This window comes from Agelaius tricolor, unplaced genomic scaffold, assembly GCF_023055355.1.
Source record: "Agelaius tricolor isolate 1412-34295 unplaced genomic scaffold, bAgeTri1.0.p SCAF_3, whole genome shotgun sequence".
NCBI lineage: Eukaryota > Metazoa > Chordata > Aves > Passeriformes > Icteridae > Agelaius > Agelaius tricolor.
Genome location: NW_027269263.1, coordinates 53955586 through 53975500, shown reverse-complemented (window position 1 = coordinate 53975500; position 19915 = coordinate 53955586). Strand labels below are relative to the sequence as shown.

Below are 19915 nucleotides of genomic sequence, written 5' to 3'. Positions count from 1 at the left end.
TACATTGATGATGCAAAACTGCAACATAATAATTTGGTCTACTTTATTCTGTGGTCTGATTTATTCTGTACACTTAAATAGCATTTAACAGTATCAACAAAAATATAATACAATGTCCTAAATACTTTTTTTTGTTAATCATCTGCAAGAGGAGGCTTCTTTAGTGGGAGTCAGTATGAGGCTATTCAGCATTTCCACTAACAAAATAGCTGATAATAGAAATCTGCAGATGACACAGGTTCACCATTCTGACAAAGTGAGGAGCACAGAGCAGTTACATAAACAAATCTTGAATCACTTGTTCTGTTGAACTCTTTGGGCGAGCTGTATTTTGATATAGTCAAATGAAAAAAAATCTGCAAATAAAGTAAACTAGAATAGTTCATACCTCTGGAGTGTGAGACTGTACCCTGTGACATGTGCCTTCAAAAGGGTGGGTGATGCCTACATCTCTCCTAATGAGCTCCCAGAATGATGCTGTGGTACATGGGACTGATTGGATCCTTGAATTAATGAACCCAAGAGCTTGTTTTGCCTTTTGGTGGTTTTCTTTCTTTGTCAATATGGCATCCAGTTCTGATATCTTAGGTCAAAGACATAGAGAGGGCTCAGAGTGCGTGACTGAAGTATTTGACATCTTAATTTTTCAAAAAGAAAATCAATAGGTGAATTGACTCATATATGAGAAATTTGATATAGAAAAAAACCCAAGACATTAACTAATAATGAATTTCTGTAGCTCTTAAAGATTTCAAATCGGTGTTTTTCCTGAAATTTAAAAAAAACACAAACCATATGTTTAGGTTTAGTTCCTATTATCCACACAGGAGGTCAGACCAGGATAAGTAATGATCTCATCTATGACTCTAGGAACCAGCCCCAAATTTATGTTGTGTACCTGTCAAGTAATACTCCCACTGACATACATGGCTGCTAACATAAGTAGGTACAAAAAGCATCTGAAGCTCTCACTGTTGTTGAAACAGTTAGATAATGAACTGGCCTTAGAGTATAATTTTGAATTGTCAGTCACCATTTCTAAAACATGTATAATGTTTTTGTCTACAAATACCTTCTAAACATTTTGGACTCTAGTAATTTTTAGTTATCTTTACCAACTGAGAGCACACAGTGTTAGAACCATGTTGCAATGGTGAATATGTCTAAAACTGTGATTCTCTATAAAGCCTAGTTGCAGAGGAAAAGCACTATTTTGGATTAAAAAAGACTCAATTTTTGTTGAGTAATCACTTTTTTCCTTATTGGTTTTGTTTTTTGTCACCGTATCCAATAACATTATTGAGCTCTACAAGTAAGTTGATTTTGTTCTGCCTCGAAGTTGTGTCCTTCCTTGTCCTGGAAGGCTACATGAAGTAAAAAGAAATATATGTATATTTTCTATTCAGACCTCTACGCCTCTAAGGATGCTGGGACTAAACTCCTTAGGGATTGAGCAGTGTGGTTTGGAGGCTGGGATACAGAACTGGGGTCCCCTTCATCTGCACATGTTGGCAAGAGTTGTGTTTGGTCTGATTCCTGCTGTAGGAAAGGAAGATGTGATGCTAGGTGTGTATAATCTGAAGGGATTTCCAGGAAGCCTGCTTTATGGCTTCTACTTCAGAGTGCTGCTGTTACTGTCCAAGTTTTAAATCAAATCTTCCACAGAATGAAAATCTGATTTTACTGTCCTGTAAGTTTCTAGAAAAAGCAATTTCTGATTCCTGTGTCCTATATTTCTCTCACCAACCAATTTTTTAAAATTTATATTCAGTAAATACCACAAAGGGATGTCTGCATTTTCTCCATTTCACTATAAAAAGGGTTTTTCTTGAACAAAGGAAAAACTCCTGTTCATCCTGAGCAGTTTAAGTGACCTGCTAAACTAAATGCACTGGCAGGACTTCCATTTAGTTAGTAATTCACAGCTGTCACTGGAGACATCTCTCTACAAAGAAAACTGTTTTCTTTCCATGTTTATTTGTTCAGCAGAACCTGCTGCATAACAATGTCAATTATTGGCCTTATCAGTGTGTAACCCTGGAGAAGACTAAAATCACAGGAGCCTGTACACTTGACAACCAAACTCAATCAAAACTACTGATAAGAGAACAAAGAGAAACCAGAAGCTTTTGGAGTATGAGCTTAGTAATAGGATGAAGTCACATATGCTTTTCTTTGAGACAAGAAGATGGAAGGGGATTAATTTTCTTTCTTTCAATTTTCTGTTCTCTCCTATGGTTTCCTAAATGCTAGTGCATGTAGATTTTGCTGTCTTACAACAAAATTGTCTCTTTGCAACTGCAAGACAGTAAAAATAACAAGAATTGAAATACCTATTGTTTTTTCATCCTCGTAAACAAATCAGAATTAGATTTTTTCCAGGAATGTCATTATGGCAGATTTATTATTACTGTCATAGCCTCGTGGTTAGATCTTTCAGCTGCCTTAAAGAGTAAAATCTTTGCACAACTTCTTTGCTCTCTGTAGTGTTTTTTGCATTAGACATCCCTTTTCAAATATACGAAGAGCTCTCATTTATCCCTTCTTAATTTGTTTTTTTCACAGTAGCATTTGTTTGCTGTTAGCTGAATGAATAGCAATGGCTCCATCCAGTCCTCGGGAGCTGGTTCACTAAAGCTTTGTGTTAATTTTTTTTTCCTCGCAATTCTCACACATCTTACTTAGTTTCAGGCACTGATCCCCATAGGTCAGCAGGTTAAAAAGGGGCATCTGAAATCCTTAATAGCTGTTGTTCTCTACTACATCCTTTCTTAAATATTGCCACCCCTAGAAAAGATGACAGAGCACGGCATGGAACTGCTGTGGCAGTGCCGGCTCGCAGGAAAGCCTGTTAAAGCAACCCGAAATTGCCAGCAGCAATGTACCTCTGAAAGTTGTATTTCATGTAGTTGACGCCTTTATTCTCTTCTGTGAGAAAAGGTCTCATCTTCCAAGCTGTGCTATAGTGTCCTTTCTAGGAGATTATTGTGATAAATACAGGAATTGCTCCTCTCATCTGCCTGCTAAAGAAGCAGAAACAGATGAGAGATGCGTTACTGTCGGTGACCAGCCCATCAAACGCGTTATACTACACAATGCATCACTGGAATGTTTATCCATTAGAGCTGTTGGAATGGTTTTTTTGCCAGACCCTGAAACACTTTTTGGTCATGTTTATTTATTTAGGCAAAATGACTTTTATTCACAAGGTATGGTTTTGTAAAAGAAATAATGTTGTCACAAATCCAGTTACCCAAAGAAAATGAATTTAGGTATAATGTTGGCCTTAAAACCTATTTGGTTTATGTGTGGTTTTGATTCTTTGGATAACCATTTCAGATAGATTTTTTTGGAGGCTTTTCTTTGAATCTCTGAAGGCCACAACCTTCTTCTTAATGTAATTGGAATTTTTATAAAACCAAGTGTGTGTAAGAACCCAACACCTGGGAGAAATACAGCAAAATATTAGTCATATTCAGTTTATGTAATGCTAGTTGTCACATGCTGAAATAATTATTATGAAAACAGTGTTTTTCTCTCCATTTTGAGAGAAATGGCTCTGGCTTTAGTAATATTTCTCCTTACATAATGGGAATTTAAGGACTTTGACCTATGTGATCTTTGATGACCATTCTAGAGCTGCTGTGCAATTTATGGTTTTCAGAGTTCCTTGGCCAAATTGCTCTTTGGGTATTGATACCATGACTGAGGCCACTGCTTTCAGTGTGCAGGTTCTTTTAAAGTTTGAGTGTAAACTTGTTTATTTCCTTATGTGTGTGGACCAGGATTACCAAGAGGTAGCCATAGCCTCAGAGTTTTTATGACTTTCATCTTGGAAATCTTAAAAATGAGCAGTCTGAAAAGATTAACCCAGCCCATTGTCACCCACTGTACTGAAAGGACATTCAGTTGTCTCATGTTTGTCTGGAGGCTGTTCTTTTGTAGATAAATAAAGAAATGTACTGGCTTTGCATTGGAGGCCTTCATTCAGCTTTTGGTTTACAAACACATATTTTTCATGAAACTTGAGGCATTTGTAATCTTATATAGAAATTTAATCTCAAATTCTGGCTGGCTGAAGTTGAGTTGTAGATATCTATTTTTATCAGTATAGTGATGTGTAAGAAAGGCAATTAAATATTATATAAAGAAAGTGTGATAGTATTTTAATTGTCTTAGAAGTCCAGGGCCTTAGGATTTTTGTATGTACCTTAGGGCTTCCAAGTACTCCATTTAGAGTTATTATTTTTCCGTGGTTCCAGTAATATATTCATTGTTTTTAAAAAATTCATTTCTCTGGCACTTGCATGAGAATTATTTATTTGGGTTTCATGTAATTTCTTTAGAGTTATGTTTAACAACAGTAGACTGGGAAATGAAGAACTGACATTAACAGAGAGTATTAGAAGAATGTTGGTTGTTTAACCTTGTGAAGCAAACCTTGATAGAGAATATGATCATCTTCTAGAATGCCTTTGGATTGTTTTATAATGGGGGTAAAGATTTAAGTCATAATGTAATTTTGGTGAAAGATCAAAAGTATATAAATTATTTCACTTTGATTTATAAACTATTAGATAAAGTGAAGCATCTTGTATGTGAAATACCAGCACATAAAGAGCAGCATATATTTTCTAACAAAGCTTGATAAATTTATGTTATTGTGTGGTACAGGAAGATTCATCCTGGTTTGGGATTTTTCTTGTCTCCCAAAACACTGAAGGTGTCTTGAGCACAGTCTCAGTTATTAATTGTGTTTCTCATGTAGTATTTATTGGTTTAGTATATTTTAATTCTTTAGCTTATAGTGTACAATTGGATTACATTGTGTGAATTTGAAGTGATGCTTCAGTCTATTGTCTATGGATGTATTTTTGGAATTTCTCTCTGACTGAATCATTCTTTTTTTTTTTTCTTAAGGCATCAAGGAATGTATGGAAATTTGAGGGGTTGTTGTTTTTTGTACATTGGGAAAACCTGTGCAGCTTGAGTGATCCCCTGTGTTGTGTTCTTGTGCCTGCGTGCTATGCTCACTAAGGAAGCTTAATTGATTTCTTAATTTGAACAATGGCATTTTCCTCAGAGATGAAGGGATTTTCAGATTACTTCTTATTGATTTTTGTGAGGCTTCTCAAGTTAACTGGGAAATTTTCAGTTATCAGATGGGGCAGGTTGTTTCCTTTAACAGTGATATCTTCATGGAGGTCTCTTTCACTGCCAAGTCATTGGTTCTCTGTACTGCTGTCCTTTAGTCTCTTGGAGGTGCATGCAAATGCTTTATGGGCTTTGTCATGGCAAGTGGGGAATGACTGTTATTCAGAGCAATACACCAAAATGTGGCTTCATTTGGTGGTGATTGTGCAATGAAATGGAACTGGCCTTTCAGCCCTATATCCCCTAGGATACTGACAATATTCCATTTAAGCTGTGTTTAGGACTACTTCTTTTACTTCTAAAATTACACTAATTTAAGTAGGCTCTGTACTGTGACATATTTATTGGGTGTAAAAGTTACATATCTCAGGCAATACTACTTAAGTTATAGAAAACAGGTAATTTTGCCTCAGTCATCCTTAATATATGTTTTCTCTAAAACTAGATGAGATTTTACTCGGAACCATTTACAGCATTTTGTCAAAACATAATAATTACTTTTGGTTAGAAATACATACAATTTTCGTACACTTTTCTCCTGTGCTTCTTTATATTCAGTTGGTATTTTATGATTTTCTTTCCTTTAGTTTTGGCTGAGCTTTTAGCTATACATACTAGTGTTAAAATCTAAGTCATTGTAGGTAAGGAAATGAAATATGTGTGAATTTGTAGCTGTAGAATCGTCCCACTTAAAATGCATTGCCAAATTATGATCAGGAAAACCAAACCAAGAAAAGTGGTTAGCATATGGATTTCATGGAAAGGTAGAATTGTAAATTTTCTCTTGGTATCTGCTATAGAAATATTTTGATCTTGCTTGACTACAGAAAAAATAGATAGAATGTAGTAATTTATTGGTAAGTAATTTCAGAAATTAAATTCTGCCATAATTGCTGCAGCCTTAATTGGTACAGTACATTCTGTGTTTGGAGGGATTTTCTTTGGATTTTTTTTTTATTGAATGACCACTGATCTTCATGACTTTTTATATTTCTGGATGTTTGCATCTGTTCTCCTTTATTCGTTGTGTTTTGGATGGAACTAGTGGTAAATGACATACTTGGGCTTTTTATTATTTATTTGTTATGATTTGTATTTTGGTACATAAGAAGTACACATATCTCCAAATACCATCAATATAACAATATTTCATAAAACAACATGGCAAAAATTATAATCAGAGTGGTTCAGGACTGTTCTGTTCTGAGCTCTAGCAATTGGAACTTTCAGTTCTATTTCCTGGATACAAGTGTGAAGCTTCCTGAGATACTCAGTTTCCATATGAGATATGTAAAATAGAAGTTCTGTTTTCTCTAGTTTAAATGTGAGAAAGAAACTAGGACTGTTTTTGTTTGACTGTCCAGTTTGAGTTTAAATTTAAATCAGTGTTCGAGTATCATAGTATCATAGAAGGTTTGGGGATGGAAGGGACCTTAAATCCTTTAGGTTCTGTGCCAATGTCTGCTTTGATTCTAACTCCTTAACCTTGTCTTACAAACTTGAGATGATAATGTGTGGATAGTAAGTTCAGTTGAGAAAAAGATCTAGCATTCAAATTTGATTCTTGTCTTAGGGATGGAGATTACTTGTGGGTTTGGTTTTTATTTTATAAGACTACCTATAATACCAGCTGAGATGTGATTCTTTAATGTACTTTTAAACCAGTACTCTTGGAAATGAAGATGTAAATCTCTTCAGCTAAGTGAGCTGAAGCTAAGCACAACTTCTCTGACAGAGTCCTTTAGAGCCACATATTTTATGATTAGTGATTAAGGTTGCTAATGACTTGTGTAAGAGATCCATACCAGATGAAACAGGACTTTAATTGCTAGTTTAGTGTGCTGAGTCCTGGAATCTTTTTCAGTAGTCATGAAAAGGAAAACATGAAAGGGAAATGATAAAACCATCAACTTTCCATAAGCTTTCATTTTCAGGATGTTAAGGTGTGTTTTCTGTGAAATTCTTATTAGGAATATGAAATTAATTATAAGAATGGCATACTTCTTTATGTTTTAATAAGATTAATGGCAGATTGATCAGTTGAAATGAAGAATTAGAATGTATATTTGAATCAAAGAATATATATATTTATGTATATATATTTATACTGTATTTGAATCAAAGAATTAAAAAAATATATCCTTGTTGAGAGCCACTGTCCTTGAGGTTCTGAATGTAAGCTGATAGCAAAAAAAAATTAACCTTTAAAATATTTAGATTTTTTTTAATATTCATTTCAAGATGCAACAAGTCTAGTTGGAAATATGAATATAATTTGTTTTTGTAGAGAAAAAAATTATTCCTACTGTTTTGAGTTCTGTGTGCTATAGTCTGTTGATTGACATGGTGTGTAAAAAATGGTCAAAATTAAGATGTATAAGCCTGATTGATAGAATTAATATTCATTTCAAGGAATTCTTGGAGCATAATGTGAGTAATGCACAATAAAGGAATGGACAAGAAAAGATCAAATTTAGCATTGAATTTAGGAAGATCAATGTTACAGTATTTCAGCAAATATTTGAGCTGGGCTTTTTTAACTCTTGTTTCTTTCCTCTAAACTTTCATATTCCAGGAGAAAGTTCTTGAGTAACACTGAAAAGAAGAGACAGGTGACTGGCCAGTGACTGGCCAAGAATATGTCTCTTAAATCGTTCAGACTGTGTCGAGTGCAGACTTCAATGCTCCTACCACTTAGCATAGATAAACCAGCATTGCCCCATCTTGTGCTTATCAAAGTTTTGGTTCATCCACAGTCTTTGAAGTTACAGGAACCAGGAAGGCATTTTTGCATCCAGGGTCCAGAAGGGACTGTTCTGTGCTACCTCAGCCATTGCTGCTGTGTGCTTTCCATGCTCAGGCACTCAGCTGCACCACCGAAGCATCCAGGTCCACTTATGCCTCTTAACCCATACCTGCAGCAAATATTTCTTAAGCTGCAGTAGGTGACCTATTCCTACTATCTCTTTAATATTAGATTTTGAAATCTTAGTATTCTCAATTCCAGCTGGGCCCAACAGGAAAGAAATGTTTTCTCTGACTCCCAGACACAGGTAATTAATAAGAGGCACAGCACTCCAGAAATAGAGCTCATTATTTGCAACTCTGTGTAGCAGGTTAGGACATCTGGAGATGGAAGAAGTGGCAGCAGCATAGGGAATATTGCTGAGCATATTGCAAGAAGCAGTACTCAAGAAAGAAAAGAGAGCTTCTCTCAGAGCTAGACTGTATTCATTTGGTGCACTATCAACAGCAAGGGGCAGAGAGAAGGGAAAGGTGGCACTGAGGCAGCTGAACAAGGTCATCCAGGCTCTGCAGAGTGTGCTGGACCTGTGCTTTCATGTCACTAGGCACTGCAGTCGCTGCTTTGATAGCAGGCTGGCAGGGAGGAATTGTACTGAGCCTGGCTGAGTCCCAAAGCAGCAGGTATCCCTCATCCTAAATATCTGGGAAGAGGATTAGAGGTTAACATGGCACAGCACCATGCCAGCCTGCCTACTGCAGCTCTGTCTGTCTGTCTGCCTGCTCCACAGTGCAGGGAAGGGGACTGAGGGGATCCCACACAGGGGATGCCCTCTTGGCACTAGCCATCCTTTCCTTTCACACTTGGCAATCCCAAATGCAATCAAGTGGAAAAGAATGTTGTAAAGGAAACAGGAATTAAATAATCCCTATATTAAGGATTTTTTCCTCTGTTTAGTGGTTACATCTGGTTGCAAACAAATGTATCAATCATCCAGCTCCATCTCTAGTCCAACATTATCCAATTTCCTATAAAACTATAAAAAAATTTGCATTTCTTTTAATGCATGCATACTGTTTATTTCTCTTTTCTATTATCTAAAAAGATAAATGAGCCTTTTTTTTTTACCCTGGCAATAATAGGTTTCCTCCTCAGGTTGTCTAAATAATTGCTCTAAATAAATTTTTAGTGGAATTTTACTTCATTAGTTCTTTAAAAGTAGGTGCTATATTCCGGGATTTCAAGTACAACTTTGGAATGTACAAATGAAGGGGCCATTTCATCAAATTCCCAGCATAAATTTTGCAGTGTTTTATATGTGTTCATAATGTGTAAAACACACAGCTGTATTAAAATTATAGTTGTTAGCATTTTCTTTCAAATCATTGAAGATTATATATAAATTTAATTTACCTTTATGTTACTTATATACAGTCCTAAAGTATAATATTGTAAAGTTTATGATCATAAAGTATAGCAAGATTGTAGGTTCTGCCTATCAGTATAAAATAGAGGTGTGGTAGACCAGGAGGGCTCAGACTGTAATTACATTGCAGTTAACAGCAGGAAGGATTAACAACTCTCATAGAAAAGTACTGCATTTTAGGTGTGCCTTTATTTCTTAAATTAATAGATGGGTTCTCAGTTTTGACACTAAAAGCTAACTCTGTTAATGTCCTCTGTATGTTCAAGTTTGATTTTAACGTCAGTTACTGCCATTTTATATTATCTAAAGTGTAAATACTATTACTGGTTTTTATGTCCTGTTAAGTTTCTTCTCTTAAAAAAAAAACAAACAAAACCACCTTGCAATTGAACTTTGTCAATAATTCACACAGACAAAAACTCTGTATTTTCAAATTAAATATACTGCTTTGATTAGCACAGAAGATACCTTAGTGTTCTACTCATTAGAATAACATTTTTATGTTTTATAAACTATCAACATGTTTCCTGGAACTGGTTTTTATGTTCCTTCCTTCAAGATCCACATATGGAGTCAGAGTAGGGGTGATAGTAAATAGCATAACAACTGCAGACAGCCATTGCCAGAAAACCAGTATTATTGGCCAATTGTATGCTAAAAATTGTATTTCTAACAGGATTATAGCAGAAGTCATACTGTAAGGAGATTTGGTAATGAACCAGATTCCAAAACACGATAAAATTTGCTTTCTTTGCTCTGGGTTTGGGGTTTTTAAAAATTGTTTTAATATGCTGAGGTTTCACTAGGTTAAAATCTCAATGAGGAGAAAGAGGGTGATAACTTTGTAATAATTATTATATTTTCTGAAGTTTTATTAATATTCAGTTTTGATTTAGTCTACAAGGAGCAGACCTTGACCTTTTTGATTTTAGAGGAAACTGAGGAATAAAAGCTTTGGAAATCACCTTTTTGAGCTGTCTATCAGGTAGTCTGGTATTTTATTTTAGATATGTATATTGGATCTTCTGGGATAACATGTTTTCCCCTCAGGAATAATTTTGTGTCTGACAACAGCAGCCATTGCTTAACATTAACAGTATTGCTCTTACTGTGGTGGTGTGTAAAACACAGACCTCACACTTTTCATAGATCTAGAGGGGCTTTTATACCACAGCACTTCCAGCATGTTTACCACTGTCTTGTCTTGACTACAAGGTGAAGGCTGTAGTTCTAGAATACATGTTAATTATCTGAGAAGAATTAGATTTTAAAAGTTCATTTACTTTAAAACTGCACTTTATATAGCAACTTCTAAGTGTTTAAAAATACTTTATAAATAGTAGCATAGTTGGGCATGCTATATATAAAGTGTTGTAGCATATTTTACAATCACACATGTGTAAAGTATTGTGTAAATCCAAATGTAGTTAAAGTTGTGGAAATATGATGAGTGAAATTCTATAAAAGATAAGGTTTTTGTTTGGTAACAAAAATGTTGAATTTCAAATGTACTGAAGAATTATTTCAGAATTGTGGGTTAAATGCATCACTCTAAACCAGAAATCCCTTACAAAGGCTGATATATAGTTTACATTTAGATCTTTTGCCATACTTAAAAGTCAATTCGATTTATGGGTTTTTAATTTATTCATAGTCTGACCCAGCAAATCTGTTGCACCAGCCCCCTATATCTTTTAATTACAAAATACAGACTTCTACTTGTCAGGAAACATACCTTTATTTTTTGAAATGATCCAAAGGGCTAAATGTTTAGCTGGGTTTTTTTTGAGTTTTTGTTGTTTTTTTTTCATTTTGGGATTTCTTTTCTATTTGAGCCCATGTCCTTTATAAAATAAAACACTGGAAAATTTCACTGTGGAAGTTAGGTCCATAGTGCAAGTTGCTGCTGCAAGGCAGGCTAGCACTGGAGCTTGAGCAGCCTGTTCAGGGTGTGCCAGGCGAGCTGTGAAAATCCCAGTGGACAGATTTACAGTTTCCCTGGCAGGCTGCTCAAGCAGCCTCCTTGCAAAGGATTGTTTTTGTGTGACAAGTCAGCTTCCTGTGACTAGTTAGCTTCAGCTTGTTACTATTGCCTCTTGGCACCTCTTTTCTTTCCAACCCCCTCTGTGTGGAATTGCTCTTAGATGCTGCCTTAGCCTTCTCTTCTCTTCCTGCTAACAAGTGCCAGTTTTCTCACACTGTCCTGGGTAATATCAGCTGTACCCCCTAACTATGGGAGTAACACTGGGACTAAAATCTCTTCCCTTTTTGTGCTTGATGAGGGGCAGGAGCAAATGCAAGTGGTGCCTTGATCCTTCTCTGCTTGGCTGGCAAGGAGGGAGGAGGGAGATGCCTTTCCCTGGTGTGGCATGAGAGGGCAGACACCACAAATAGACAGAGCTGAAGCTGTGCTGGCAGGCTGGGCCTTGCAGATGGGCCCCAGTTCAAGGGATTAATATAGCTGCTCCTCTCAGTTTGAGTCCAGGAAAACAGGGCACTCTATTTGCCAAATTCAAAGGACATAATTTTGAGCATATTTTTTGTTAGTAAAGCCAAAATATAAACAAACATTGGCCTGGGATTTTAGAAACGCCAGCTCTGATGATGATGATCTACTGGCTGCCCTGATTCTTCAGCCAGGTGTCATCACAATATCATTTAAATTAAGCAGAAAACAAAACTCTTCCAGGAATATTTTACAAAGATTGATTTTTAGACTCAGTTTTCATCTGAAATAGACCAGGCAATTTATCATCTACAAGTTTTTAATGGTAAATGTTAATTCACATTATGAGTCATCATATTTCAAAGAGGCCTTATATTTCAATATTGTTGTGGATGAGAAAATGAATCTAAGAAGTTAGTATGCATGCCTTATTTGTACATGCTGCTTAGCTGTTTATCTGTTGGCAAAAAGATAATGATAATTAAAAATAAATTAGTAAGCTTGAGTCACTTGTAGTAAATCTTGCTCTTTTTTGTTTTTTTTAACTGTAAAATGCTGAATTGAGCAGTTTTAGACAAACTTGTCATTGTGGTCTTTTAAGTAGTGTGTTTGTACAATTCTTCAAATCCAAAGACTTTGTTTGGGAGTTTTTGATAGTTTCTTTATAGTAGTTTCCTTATTTCCAAAGAATGCTCCATATGCAGCAATAAAGGCAGCATGATTTTCTTTAGCAGTCAAAGAGAAATAAAATTTTCTTATTTAAAGAAAATAACGTTTTCTTTAGTGAGGTTTTTGCCAACTTCTACTTTATTTTTAAAAAATATCTAAGCTTTATTTCTATCTGAGCAAGTTTTGAAGCCCTATAATAGATCACAGGAAGATGAGCCTTATCTTTAGATGATCATACAAGTAGTATGTCTTTGGCCAGTTACTTCACATGGATTTATAACACATATTCACTAGTCAGTATCAGTCTTAGACTTTGGTCTTCTGCCCTGGTAACAGTGGCAAAATGCCCACTCAAGCAGAAGTGGACTTGGAGACAGTAAATGCATTACTCTGCCATTTATTTATGTATTTAATTCAGATGAAAACTATTATCAAGTATGAAATTAATGGTAGAAGTATTAAACTAACAGTCACATCACTAACAGTCCTATTTCAGATTTGAGTTATATGTTAAATTTTATATAGCATGGATGTTGAAGCTATAGTCTTTGGATGTTCCAAAGCCCAAAGAAAACCAAAGCCCAAAAGAAAACCAAAACTCTGCTCCAGCAATATGAATCATTTGCACCAGTAGTCTGACCCAGAAAAGTCTTGAGACTGCAAAGAGTAAAAGAGGTAATTTTACAAAGCTCACTGAATTAATTGCCATGTCTTAGGGCTGCTTGAAAGTTTTGTAAAAGGAGAAAAGAACTTTCATGGAGGAAGGCATTTATGACCCCTCCACACAACCTTCCTACACTCCACTGCTAATTAATTAATTAAAGTTATCAACATAACTGTCAAATAAGTACATAGAAATTTTTTTTGAAGAGTGGGATTTTGACAATTGTAAAATACTTTAATTAAAATGTGTTCTCTCAAGTGTAATAGAGACATTCGTGCTAACTCTGTTGTATTACTACTTATTATTCATAATTAAATATACAGTACTGCTCAACTTCTATCCTTTCTCTTTTCATGTTACAAGAACCAGTATAGCAAGACTGTGAAATAGATGAAGTCAAAATAATTTTCTCACAAACACAAAGAAATAATTTAATGTTAATTTCTGCTCCTGGCTTTTCTTAAAATCAGTGAATCCTTGCTAAGGGCTTCTACAGCCATCTTCTATGAAAGAAGGTGCAGAGAAGGGAGCAGGGGAAGCACGGAAAATACGATTCTTATGAAGAAGAATAATTTCCCTGGGTACTTATACATGCTACTGCAGGATTCTGATTTATAACAAGATAATGGCTGTGGGTTTAATTGCATTCCCGTTCACTTATTTCTGATCTTCAGAATAAACCTGAACAGATGTACTCACATAAAAATATACTTATACACATCCTCACAAATACATATGCATGTATACAAATGTGCACAAATTGTCTGCATTTTTTCTGCAAAGATAGAGCACCTAGAAGATACAAGCAGGCTTAACAACTTCACCTATTCCTAAGATTGCCTTATACCTCCCATCATAAAAGTCCATGTTTATTTTGCTGTGACTCATCCAAAACTTCTCTTTTGCTGTTTTGCCTCAGTTTATCAAAACAATTAAAACAGACAGGTGATCTGCTCTATGAAAATTTTCAAATAGGAACTTCAAATTTGGCCTAGGGTGGCTTTTGCATCACATTTGAGGGTTTCTGATCTTATGGGTCACCAGGTTTTTTTCTTTAAAGAGCAAACTAAGTTCCAGAGTTTAGTCAAATTAGGAGCCTTATAAAAATTGTCATTTGCATGAAGTGAGGAGACAATTTGTGGTAGCTGATCTTCCAAAGAGTCCTCTCAGAGCTGGCAGGTCTCAGCCTACAGATGAGGATTTGAGGCTTTGTGCTGCTGAGGGTCATGGTGGATTTTCATGCATGTTCATCAGAACTGAACATGGAGGTGCTGTGTGCCAGTGAGCTTCTTGTTACCTCTGTTTCTGGGCTTAGGCTCCTTGGAAGTGAATTTCACCTAAACCTGAAATGAGAGAGAGAAAAAGCTGACCCACAGGATGATGTTTTGGATCAGAAACCAGCAGGGAGTGGGAAACCTGGGCTAAGACTCGAGGTGGGAGTTGACTGCAACTGACTGAAATAATAATTTATTTCATAATTCTCTATGTATAAGTAGAGTATAAGCTTATCTTATGTATAAGCTTATCTTTGCATTGGTGTGAGAGAATCTCAGGCTTAGCAATCACCCATAATTTTGAAAATTTATCCAATTGTATAACTTCATGCCCCAGAGCATAAAAATAAGTTGGATAGGCAGCAACACAGATTATTTTTCTCAAAAAAAATTATCTATCAAATGACCATATTTCAGCTACAATTAATAGCAGGTTTCTGAACTGAAAGGTTGAATAGCCAGTATCTATGTAAAAATCACTAAACCTAACTGGACCTCAGGTTTGTTTGGATACAGAGGTGGTACATGAGTGGTTGCTTATAAATGATCATTGTATAAGTAATACATCATTATTACACTGCTAGTTGGAAAAATATATTTACTGCTTCTTTTTTTTTTCCTTTTCAATTAGGAGTTACTGATATTTTTACAGAATTTGCCCACAGTACACTGGGGAAATGAAGACATCAGTGTGCTCCTAGCAGAGGCCTACAGACTGAAGTTTGCATTTGCGGACGCCCCCAATCATTACAAGAAGTGAATATAAAGAGGCAGAAATCATTAGAAGCAACGTGTTCTGCAGTATTATGGCATCTGTTGTTCTGGTTATGCTTTCAGCTCATTGCTCTTTCATTTGAAGTAAGATGACCATTAAAATTCTGTTGGAATTTGCAGAATGAGAACAGAATACCAAAGAAGTGAACAAAGCACGATATCGAGCACCGAACAAACTTAAAAGTGAATTTTTTTGCTCAGCATGAAAAATGAGTTCAGAAGTCTTATAATTTTCTTCTTTTTTCCCCTTGTCTAAATAGAATAGGAATCTCTCTTATTTATGTTGAGCAATTTTTCAATGGTACTTTAGACTTAAAACTACTTATGGAATGATTTTGTCATTACTTCAGTGCCACCTGCCATGAATTTATCAGCCAGTTTTGGTTGGTGAAATCTACTTTGAGTGGCAAAAAAGAACTTTTCCTTGATCATACAGACCACATGAGACAGCAAGGCCTGTGTTTTGAGGTCTGGTTATAACTCAAAAGACACTGATATTAGCACACCATCTGTTGTTTTCCCATGGAATTAGGTTAGATTACTTCTATAATATAAGAATATAGAAGGTTGTAATGGAAATTGGTGGCATTTTTCTAAACATTATTCAGTCCTGAAGGATGCTATAGAAGCTTTTTAGCCATAAAAAGGAGTTACTTAAAGCTGGAGACTCATCTATTACACTGAAATAAGTCCCCCTCAATATATTCTGGAGTGCTTTAAAATAGTGAATTAAACACAAGGCATGGTCTTGTCAAAGTAATTAAAGTTTCTCTTTTAAGGCCTTGCAATTTTTCAGCATGAAATTTCACTTTTAAGAAATCTATTAAGAAGCTTGGTTTACTAAGCAAGATATATTTTTATCTCAGTTGTTGCCTTATTCTCCATTTCTAGCGATTAGAAAAGGAAAATTAATATATCTTTCCAAAGCTTTTTTGTTAAATAATTTAATACCCTTTTCCTGATTATTCAGAGGAAGAGAGCTAGCTCCCAACAACAATAACAGTAACTGTATACTCAGATTGCTCATGGGTCATTAGCAGAACAAAAATGCTCTATGAGTTTATAGACTAAAATTAATGTTTCTTCATATAACCATGGGATACTGAATAATTTCTTGAAACTTACATAATTCAAGTGCAATGGTTTTTTTCAAGAAATATTTTCTGATAAGAATTCTAATTTTGCTCTGTTGGTTGTAAATAACTCATATTAATTTGTGCCTACCATACACATGCAGGTTATGAAGGGTGGGAGTTGCAATAAGCAATACACTTAAAAGTTCAGACTTTCTATTCCTCAGTTTGGTTCTTGAGTGGCACAGCGTTGCACAGAAAGTGTAGTGCACTTTTAAGTTTGGGAAATAAAAAAACTTCAAGAGATTTTCTCTTATGACTTGTTATTGAAAGATTATTTTCAACTTCTTAAAAATATGTAGACACATATTTTGAAGAGAGCTTTCTAAATGTATTAGTTACATTACTTGCTTTAGGGACCTTAGTTCTTCACACAGACTTCATAATAATTAGGTGTTTCAGGGTAAATAAAGTAAAATACATTTTTACCACCATGTGATTATGAGACCATCTATATTTTAAAAGTATATGAAATCTTTGGTAGAAGATAAAAAGAGAATTATTTCAGAAACCTAGTTTGGCAACTAGGATGCATTTGTTTTCCACTGGTGTCAGCTGGGTGTTTCAGTTGTGATGGATACAGGGTCAGGCCTCCCAGGTGGCTGCATTTGTGCCTGGAATGTGTAGTGGATCTGTGCTTCTTACATGTCTGTGTACTGCTTTCTGTAACTTCAGTTCGTGGTCTAATGTATCAAAATTTATGTTTACAAGGGATGTCATATTGTGCCTAACAGTGTCTACCAATAACAGAATAAAAGAAACATGAAATCTATGACCATTTGCTTTAAACTTGGTATCTGCAATCATTTGTTAATAGAAATGCATAGTATTGTAATGAGAGAAGACAACACAGCATTAACTGGTGTAAGGGTTTTCTATAATTAACTTTTTTCTATTAAGACGTTATTTAGGTAGTTACATGTAACATGGAAAGGTGACCCAAAGTTGTCTGCTGTGTCAGATGCTCCTGCATAACATTTTTGGGACTGGATATATGAAATTTCCTTCATTGGGTCCACATAAGTTGTCAGTCATGTCTTCCAAATTCAACAGGTACCTCTTACTTCCCTTAGAAGGAAGTATTACCATTAGAGGTCACATTTACTATTGTGTCTGTGTCAGAAGTTGAATATTGTACTTGAGCACATTGCTTTTTAAGGAGAGTGGGAAGTTTCCTAATAAAATACCAATGTTTATTTATGTAGATATAGGCTTCTTTGGAAAATATGATATAGATATATAAATAACATTTATATATCTATGCAGATAGGAGTAGTTCTCAATAAATAGAAGGCCAACATTTATGTAAAATTTCAAATTTTTATCAAAAGCCCACACATTTAACAATTTTACATCTCAGGTAAATGTCATTCCAAAAAAAAAAATATTGCATGGAAAAGGAAATAGCATTATCATTATTACATCCCATGTACTTAGTTTTTTCAAAATTCAAGATTCTGAATATTATAAAATTCCTTTGTAATATGTATTTTCTTATGAAGGAGGCATCTTGACATGTCACTAGTGAAACCAGGCAGTCATTTCCTAGAACTCATGTGAAATATTTAAATTGCAGTGTCTGAAATGTGTGTTAAATAATTTCTGTAATAGAATGTACAATATAAAAAGATTTATGACTACAGAATTTGAAAAATGTAAATAATAAATTAGTTAACTGTGTAAATACAGTACATGGAGTAAGATAGAAATGTAAGTTGAAATCCTAGGTAACTCTGTAATATGCTATAAAAAATTAGTTTCATTACTATTTGGCGCAGTTCCATATGGAAAGGCCAGTTAATTTTTTTCATTTCTTAACTACAGAATAGAACTATCTGAAGTTCCATTGTATGCTTCTGAAAAACATTACCACTGAGGCACTGGTTAAAACTGTAAAACTGGTGAAAGATGAGGAAATAAACACATATTTATGAAGTGCTACATAGAGTGGAAAACTTCTGTTTATTTTTTCTTTGAACACATTGCACCCTACACCAAAGCATGGATTTGGTGTGTTTCTGTTTTACAGCCTCAAAAGCCTTTATCACAAGAGGAGATGGGTTAACAGAACCTCAGTTCTCAGTTACATTTCTGCCACTCTCTGCCCAGGTATCTTGTAGGCTCTGCAAGCTGGTCACACAAGCAAGTTCCAAGGGTGTGTCTGTGCAGAGATCATGTACATAGAGGGTATGGAGCATTTTCTGGAAGATGGATTTGACACCACAGCAGAATTAAATTGAAGGTGAAGCAAATCAGGGCAAGGCACACAGAGGAAGCACAGAATTCTGTACGGCTCTGGGAGTAAAGGAGAAGGGGAAACTTCAGCTCATAGTGAGGGAACAATAAACACCTGATAGGGTCAATAAGATATGGAAATTAAGACGATTTAAGCAGATTAACTATCAAGGAGAAATATCATATATGTATATGTAGCTCAAGTCCCTTATGTCAAGAAATCTACTGGGAGACTTCCAATAATCCTGTGTATCTGGTGAGAAAATATACAAGGAAGGCAAAGACAGTAGCTTCTCTCTTTCAAACTCCCCACCACATTCAGGGGTAAAGAGACAGGGATGCAGAGGCAGTCTGTCTGTTATGTGCTTGAATGACAATGAATTGTAATCATGCTGGTTTCTCACCTTCAGTAAAATTTACGTTTCTTTATCTGCTATAATCCTCTAAAGATCCTGCATAAAATCAGCAATGGGAGGTCTTTCAAATTGCTTTTTCAAAAGCAGAAGAGATCAAGAAGGTGGAGTAAAGGCCCAAAGGGTCACAAGGTATGTGCTGGTATTTGTTGATTTTTCTTGTGCGAAAGGAGTCATGGAAAACTGTCTGGGCAGATGGAGGACTTTCCATGGATATAAATGTGAAGTACAACAGAAAGGACTTTCTGAAAATCTCATCTGTACTTCAGGTCAGTTCCTCCTTGAAAACAGGGTGGAGTGGAAGATAAGTACTTTGTAGCACATTTAATTCTTTGGAGATGGGAAGAGGAGGGGAGGTGGAAAGGCTCCCAGTCCAGCAATCACTCAGGCAGAATTCTGTGCCATGGGAAAGAACTGCAGCTCAAGTGCTTCTTATCACTGTGTGATGGAGAGTCAAGTTCCTGAGCAATTTAATTCCAGATCATTTGCATTTTTATAAGTTAAAGCTAAAATCTTGCATCCCATCTAATTCCTTAAGCTTAGTGCAGCTGAGGCAGCACGGGAGAAAATAATTAAATTGCTGTGGCACTATATCAGAGACTCTTTTAATGCTTCAAAGTCTTCTGTGTAGAGCCCACAGGACAGTCAATGCCTGTGCCAGAAATGAGAGGCTGAGACATGTGATGCTAGGGAAAGTCTCTCAGAGACAGGTGCTCTGAAAATTGGGCTTTTTCTGGCCACAAGAATTTCCTACAATTTCCTACAAACTTCCGAAGCTTCTCCAAAGGAGAATTAATGTGCACAGTAAATGGTTGTTTGAACTGGGCTCCCATGTTTGTTCCTGCAATCAAGCTTCCACATCAGAGAAAATTAAAGTCTGAAATTGCAACCAATATGGACAGAAGTCCTCAGTCTTTGTTATCAAATCAATTTAGTATGCATACTTCTCTGATTTTCCTGTTAAGTATCCTTCAGAACTAAGAT

General features: G+C 35.6%; 1 protein-coding gene across 1 annotated transcript in view; it reads left to right on the top strand.

Moving 5' to 3' along the window:
- Positions 1-18224, top strand: part of TBC1D22A (TBC1 domain family member 22A) — a 141412-nt gene extending 123188 nt beyond the window's left edge. Inside the window, exon 13 of the mRNA XM_071423854.1 lies at positions 15008-18224. Coding sequence (XP_071279955.1) covers positions 15008-15136 — 129 coding nt within the window. The 3' untranslated portion in view covers positions 15137-18224. The remainder of the gene's footprint in view (positions 1-15007) is intronic.
- The last annotated feature ends 1691 nt before the right edge of the window (positions 18225-19915 follow it).